General features: G+C 53.2%; 2 protein-coding genes across 2 annotated transcripts; both read right to left on the minus strand.

Annotated features, from left to right (window-relative positions):
* Nucleotides 1–19: 19 nt before the first annotated feature.
* H257_18890 (hypothetical protein) lies at nucleotides 20–1,514 on the minus strand (the record flags this gene model as incomplete). Its single annotated transcript, XM_009848028.1, has 4 exons — nucleotides 20–94; nucleotides 180–398; nucleotides 540–845; nucleotides 1,365–1,514. The coding sequence occupies 4 exons, from the start codon at nucleotides 1,512–1,514 to the stop codon at nucleotides 20–22; spliced, it is 750 nt and encodes a 249-aa protein (XP_009846330.1).
* Nucleotides 1,515–2,870: 1,356 nt separating this feature from the next.
* On the minus strand, nucleotides 2,871–3,338 carry H257_18891 (hypothetical protein; the record flags this gene model as incomplete). Its single annotated transcript, XM_009848029.1, has 1 exon — nucleotides 2,871–3,338. The coding sequence occupies one exon, from the start codon at nucleotides 3,336–3,338 to the stop codon at nucleotides 2,871–2,873; it is 468 nt and encodes a 155-aa protein (XP_009846331.1).
* Nucleotides 3,339–7,762: the final 4,424 nt, after the last annotated feature.

Below are 7,762 nucleotides of genomic sequence, written 5' to 3' on the forward strand. Positions count from 1 at the left end.
AATTTATTCATGAGAAACGCTAAAAGTTGCTCTTGAAGCTCATTACCCCGTTGCAGTGCGATCTTAGTTTCTTCTTGGACGGCAGCAGATTTGGCTAGTGCAGCTTCAGTCCTCTCGAGTATCGCGCTAAACCCGTTGGGCTTATCCGGTGACTCTTTCGAAATGGTAGCGGCATCCACCATCCCTTGTGCGAGTGCAGCACCGAGCGACACTAGCCCCGCCCCGACGTCTGTCTTGCCGAGCTTCCGTAGTTGACGCTGCCTGTCGACTTCACCCGCAACAATGCGTTTTCGCTTTCGTTCTGCGTCGTCGACGTGGAGGTCGCCATCACCATCTTCAACACCACTGCCGTTGTTGACGTCCCACAGTGAACTTGGGTTTTCGGTGCCAAATTCGAGCTGTCCAATTCCTATCATGTCCCCGAACGCAGTAACGAGGTGTTCCCAGTAGCTTGGATATTCGATTGGATTCTCGATGTCGTTTCCAGTAGCTTCGACACACTTCTTGATGTTGTTGTACTGTAATTTTAGAGCATATACCTTGTTCTTGAGGGAGGTACTTGGTATACGAACTGATGCCGACGTGATTATGTTGAATTGCAGGGCGACCTTTTCCCACAGGCAGGCCAGCTGCGTGTTCGACTTACTACCGGCGAAGTCGTCACGAAACCAGCCAAACCGCACTTCGAGCAACGCGACGATCATCTGGTCCGTATAGTTTGCTGAGAATTTGGGTTCGACAGCGGCCCGAGGTTCCGATGGAGTTTCAGGCTGCCCGACGAGGGGGATCATGAACGTGGCTGCTTGCATTTCAGCTCGCAGTACCCGATTCTCTTCGATGAGTTCCTTTTCGAAAGGGTCTTGAGCTTGGCCATGTCAATGTCACTTTGTTGGTCACCAAAAGACCACCGATTTGCTCTTTTTTCTGTCCTATGCTTGATTTAACCAATCAAATACCTTTATTTGTTATTTACTCGTCCGGTGATGGACCAAAATCTTGACCAATGACGGAGCTCGTGAGCATTTTCTGTTTGATGAAAAGGAGAGGAAAAAGTTGTGAATTGCTACTCCGAACTCCTTTTCGTTTTATTATTTAGCTTACTCCGCAAGGGGCTTTAGGTATTTTCCGGCAAAATGGACGCGCTCTTTCTTGTGGGTGGGTGAGAGTCGCGGACCTGATCGGCGCTTGATGTAATTGGCGAATTTCGACATTTTAAGCACATTAACAACTGTTGTTTGTGTTACTTTACCATTGAGTACTGCAGCTATTTGCCTTGACGACATGCCCTTCCGTGTAGCGAGACGAAAAACGCGTCGAATCTCTCGCTTGGTCAGTGTGGTGCGTCTTCCTGGGCGTTTGGGTACAGTTGGTCGCTTCAAACTTGCAACGTACGTCCGCACGAGTTTCTTGCTGCATCCAATGGCCCTTGCAATCCAATGCAACGATTTGTTGACATCCAAATAGGCTTTAACTTGGCCTTTCTCGACATCAGTGTTGTTTTTGCCGCGCGGCATTGTGAATGGATGGTTTTACTGTTGCTATGATATGGGTGTGTAACACCAGTGTACGTAAGCAATTTGATTATGATTGAGACCTCTGATTGGCTTTAAATTGGCAATATTTGATCGAATCAAAAGTGCGTCTATAATTTCTTTTCAGTCAATTTTTTTAAAATTGTATATTTTTTGAGAATGATTGAGACTGTGCCCAAATCCTTTTGCAGGCCAAGATTTGTAACAGTTTCAAATGACTGACAGATAGTGATCCACAAAATAGTACGGTACTCCTTTCAAACTGGAAAAATTTAGGGTGCGTCTATAATTTCTTTTCGGACTGTACTCGGAGTATTCTTGAAGAGTTTAACCCAAATCCAATATTTCCACGTGGGATTTACTCGTTGCAGGACGTCAAATTCGACTTTGTTTATTGTGTCTGAATAGTGCAGGTTTGACGATGTTTATCGTCCAAAGCAGCCGGTTGCGACTGTCCAGCACCGATAGGATTGAAATCCATCTGGTCTGTCGAAATTGAACTTTTTCTCGTCAGACCAAATGATTTCGTTCTAGTTGGCAGGATTCATGATATTGGTTTTCGCGTATTCCAGACGAGCCAACTTGTACGCCATGCTGAGGTTGGGACTCTACTGTCGCTTCTTGAACTTGAGGTGGCTACACTCCTTGAGTCGTCGTTGGCACGTGCGTAGTGTTGCCTTAAGTTTGAGGTCATTCTGCAGTTTGCTAGAAGCTTGGCACAGCAGGAGGCAGCATTTGCGACCCATAACCTTCTTCATTCCTGGCCGCTTGACCTTGCTTCCGTAGTTGTCGGGATCAATGAGGAAGGAGGAAGGAAGATCAATGAGGAAGGTTCGAACAACTTCTTTTGACCTTCCCATCTCGCGTGCGATCTTCCGGTTAAACAAACCGACCCTCGCAAAGGCCAAGACTGAGCTTCCGTTGTATCCCAACCACTTGAAAAACGATCGAAGCCAAAACGTTGGAATAATCAAAGGTAAAAGGCGAAGTGAGTGACAAGGAGCCACTCAAACTACCTAATCTATCAGACCTTATAAAGGGGTCGATACACTCTACCAATACATATGGTACTCCGACCACCAAAAGTACCGATCAATGGACGAGGCGTCACAGGTCTACTCCTTTCCGTCTCAGTAATTCGAGCCGAATACATCACTTCCTCCACGAGTTACTTAACCTCGTATACGACGGCCATCTCCTTGATTACGACCAACTGGCCAACTTGCAGAACGCTTTGAACATCACGGGTACATCGGCGAAGATGTTGTCGGCGGGCTCCCTCGAGTTCTCCACGTTATGGAGTCCGCCTCACTTAATCAACAGCTCGTTCACTTTAGTCTAGGGGACGTACCGCGCGTCCATCATGGCTTCCACTATGAAACCTTCTGAGTTATGGGCGATATGGGCCAGCAGCTCGGACGTCACGTCCAAGTCGCAGTCTGCGTAGAACTTCAGGCGGCTGGTGTGGACGAGGCGAAGGTCGTGAGTCAGCAGGATCTCGACGTCGTACACCCAGTTGCTGGTCACCTCGGTGAGGACAGCCGGGTCGCACAACTTGGTCCGCAACTTCTGGCGCAAGTGCGCCCATACGTTTTGGTAGAGGACATAGTCCCCCACCACGAACTGGGCTATCTGAATGCCCTTCTTCTTATCGTACTGCCGCGAGCGGTCGTGCTTCCGTGCGTTTACTACCGATATCTGCTTGTGCATTTCTTCCAGAGCCAGCTGGGCCGCGTCAATGTTCTCGCGTTGACCTTTTTCCACCTCGGCCAGCGTGGCCGACATGATCTGACCCGGCAAGGCCATCGTGTCAGCTGGCGACATTGCCGGACGGCCAGATATGGCGGTCACGGGCCATACCACCGATGGATGGTAACGGCAGCTGGTTGAGCACGAGCTTGATGATGAGGTGGGCCTCGGGCCATTGGTCGGGCGCCATGCGCCACTCGCTCAGACATGTCCGGAATAGGCGCAGCAACTGCCGCATCACGACCTCTACTGTGCCATTCGCCCATGGGCAGCAGGAAGTCGTGAAGTGATGATGAGCCCCTAGTACGTGCTGGAGCTCCGTGATCACTTGGTTCTTGAAATGGGTCCCCTGGTCGGAGACCCACTCGTTGCACACACCGAACACGGCGAACCACTGCAGCAGGCAGTCCTTGACGGACGTCGCTGTGGCCTTGGGAGCCGGTAACAACCAGACCATCTTGCTGGCGTCACACTTGACTATCAATAGATACTTGTCGCCTGTCTTGGAGGCCCCCATGAACACAAAGTCCCAATTAATCAGTCCATTGGGTGTGGTTGAGTGGAGGGCCTCACCAAGCGTGCTCGTCGCACCGCCATATGCACTGGCACAATGTAGGCGTCGACGCACAAAAAATTCAAAAAATTCGACGTCGCCCTTCATGCCGGTCCACTGGCAGAACGACTCCAGGCTGGCCAACGTGGCCTTGGCCGTGCGGCGGCCGGCCAAACTTGCATGGGCACACATGCACAGCCGCAGCTGCAACTCGGCGGTGGCGACGGGCACCCAGATCACATCGTCGACGAGACGTAGAGGCCACGCCAGGCCAGACGCCAGCATCACCAGGTGGACGGCTTCCAGACTCTTGGTCATTCTCGACAAGACGTCATCGGGGTCGGCCAACTTGGCTTCGGGATGGACACACATGTTGGCCAAACAAACTTTTCGTCCCGCACCAGTCACGGGGGACGGCAGCTATTGGAGCGCCTCAACGTGGGCGGGGTCGTGCTTGACCCCAGTCCTACTGATGATGCGCCCGCATCACCTGGCCTCGGTCACGTAGAAACTGCACTTTTTCGGGTGCAGCTTCAGACACAGCCAACACGTCCGCCACACCCAACAATTCCTCGAGGGTACGATGGTACCCCAAGAGGTCGTCCAACCAAGCCAACAGGCCTTTGTACAACTGCTCGGAGAACATCTCCTGCACAGTCGACTGGCAGTACGACACGCTGTCACTGCCACCCTACATCGCGCGGGTGGAGGAATAGACACCGATGTCGGTCAAAAAGGAGAACATCTCGTGGCAGCTGGAGTTGAGGGCAAACTGCCAGTACCCCATAAGAAATCAAGGAGAAAAAACACACAGCGCCACGCAAATGATCCACCACCACCTCCAACATGGGCATTGCCCAGGCGATCTGCTCAGTCTGGATGTTGATCGGTCGCAGGTCTACCGTCATTCGGAACTCATCCTTGGTGTGGGGCTTGCGTACGATCAAGGGGCTGAGGCCCACCGGCTGGCGGGGTACTGGTAGACAAAACCGGCTGCCTCCAACTCCTTCACATGTTGCTGCATGAATTCTCGTTGTAGCGGGGAGTACCGACGGGCCTTGCATCTTATCGGCCGCGCCCCATTGGCCAAGTTCACCTTCAACGGCGGCATCTTGACGGGTGGGTCGCGAACCTGACTCAAACGGAATACGTCGACGTACTTGTCGAGGAGCGCGGCTAGCTTGGCAACAAACTCACTTCCGCAGTCGGCAGTCAGGGCCTCGACCACCTTCGCATCCAACACCTCCTTGACCTTGGTGGTCTCAGCAGTGGCATCGACGGCAACCATGTCGGGGAAACATGAGTCCATCTCCAGGGGCAACAGCTCCTTCTCTTCCTCGGCCAGGTCATCCACGAGCTCGTGGAACACGACCTGCACGACCCCACTGTGCGAGACCGCGTCGGCCATGTCGATCGCGTCGGTCATGGACGCGGCCTCACGTAGCATGGCGCGCAACTTGTACATGATGGCGCGGCTCAACAGGATGTCGCCAACATTGGCGGGTAGGTCGCCTGTCGACACCCAACACTTGACATTCGTTAGCATCAGGGGGCCTGCGTCTGTCTCGAACCGCAGGTCCATCGTGGCTTCCTCGGGAACGCGGTGGGCGGCCAACAAAACCCTTGAAATTAATGGGGGTCTTGAGGTTAGTCACGAGGAAGTTATGGCCTAGCTTGTTGAGTTTGGCCAGCGTCACGGGGGGCACCACACTTTGGTCTGCGCTGCTGTCGAAGACGCGTCCAGCAAGAAGGCCTGACCAGCCACACACACAATGCGAGCAGCGCACATCACGGCATTGTCGAGGGACACCTCGGCAACGTCGACAATTTCGACGACGGTTGCCAACTTGGTTTCCTTCCAGATGGAACGGGCACGCTCCATCAGGAGCTTGGCTTCACCGTCAGCGACCTTAGGGCACTTGAACATATTGTGCTCGGTACTCAGGCACTTGAAACACACACGCTTCTCTTGCGTGATGTTCGACTTCGGGACCTAGTCGACGTTCAAGACAGCCACGACCTTGGGGACCTTTCCAGCCTTGGGGGTCTTGGTCGCCGCGGGCAACTTGTCGGATTTGGCGGTAGCAGGCACTGCCGCGGCCTTCAGAGGCTCAAACTTGCCGTAGCGGCGCATGTAGTCTGCCAGCCAGCGCTTGAAATCGCGCCCGTCCTTCTTGAGGCCGCGGTTCTCGTTCAACTTCATGAGTTCCTTGACACGGGCACGCACAGCCGGCGGCTGGACGGCCGCGTCGAGGTAGTCGACAGTTAGTTTCGGCTCGGCCTCCGCGAACCCCACCATTGAGAGGCGCACGAGGACCACCTCGAAATCCGAGACCAACTTCGACACCCGCGACTCGGCCGACTGCACGGTCGTGTCCATCTTGAGCTTGGACATCGCGGCGTCCAACTTGGACATGTCCACAGGATCACAGTCCTTGGCGCCAAGGAAGAAAACCTTCCAGTCCTCCTCCGTCAGCTCGTGGCTGGCCTTCCCGATCTCCCAGTACGCTATGCGCTCGACTGATATCGGTTCGATGCATGCGCTCAGTGGCGCGTGCTGGTACCACCGTAGCGCTATGCGTTCACGATGTTAACTTCGCGGGCGCATGCCTCGTACTAGTCCATGAACTTGCGCATCTGCACCTTGGTCCTGCCGTTGAATGAAGGGGCCTTGGGCATCTCTTCGAACCCATAGACGACTTGGACACCCGCAACCGCTGGGACAGCCGCTGGCGCAGCAACAGTTGGCATCAGTGTCGCCGAGAAGGCATGCCAACGGGCGCTTGTCCGACATCCCATCCCCTCCAGCTGCTCGCCGTGCTTCACAGACGCGGCGGCACCTTGGTTCAAACCTTGCTCGTGGGCCTCAGTCTGCTTTTTCTGTACATGCAGCTGCTCGACGAGGACTTATTGTCGGCGGCGCTGCGCCTCTAGCTCAACCATCAGGCGATTGTTTATTTCTATTTGCTGCTGCAAATGCAGCTGTTGTTGATGGTGAAGGTGCACCATCTGCTCGCAGGTATGTCGCGTCTGGGCGCCGATAGCATTCTGCACGTCGTCCGGCCGCGCAGATTGTTCCTGGATAGCTGCCTGCACTTGACTCACGTGCTGAATCAACCGCTGCACGACAGCGATTTGGGGGGGGGGAGTAGGCCGCGTATGGGAATGCACCAGCTGGCGGCGTTGACGGCAACGAAATCGTGGGTGCGCATTGCATCTCTTGAGAGACGGTGCGTCGGAGCACTAGGCCAGCCGTTTTGCGTGGAGACGACTTTCTCTCGGGGGTATGGTAGACACAGAACACGAACAGGTGCTGAGTACGGGTAGATGTAGATCGCTGCAAACGAGAGATCAAACACGAGTAGATACACAAACTTGTGGGCAACAGGAGACTTTGACGAAAGAATTCTTTGTTGTATCTCAACCACTTCAAAAACGATCGAAACCAAAACGTTGGAATATTCAAAGATAAAAGGTGAAGTGAGTGACACAGGAGCCATTCAAACTACGTAAACTCTCAGACCCGATAAAGGGGTCGATACACTCTACCAATACATATGGTACTCCGACCACCAAAAGTACCGGGACCGACCAATGGACAGCAAGGAGCAGGTGCCACATGTCTACTCCTTTCCGTCTCAGTAATTCGAGCCGAATACATCAGCCTCACTCTTCAGGCGTCAGTCTTGCTTCTTTTCCCGTTCTATAGGTTGAGTTTTATATAGGATCATGTCGGTGTATGCTACCTCAGATCCAAGAACGATTTGGGAGTTGTTCAGGAGAAAACAATTGAATTGTGATGGATTATCTTCAGTGGATTTATTTTGATGTCGTGCACAATTTATGGTTTTGGAGGGAGATTTGGTACTCAATGGTGCGCTATCAATGATCTGGTTCGATCAGTTGCTTTTTGTTGACGAATCGAAAG

Source organism: Aphanomyces astaci (assembly GCF_000520075.1).
Source record: "Aphanomyces astaci strain APO3 unplaced genomic scaffold supercont1.255, whole genome shotgun sequence".
Lineage (NCBI taxonomy): Eukaryota > Oomycota > Saprolegniomycetes > Saprolegniales > Verrucalvaceae > Aphanomyces > Aphanomyces astaci.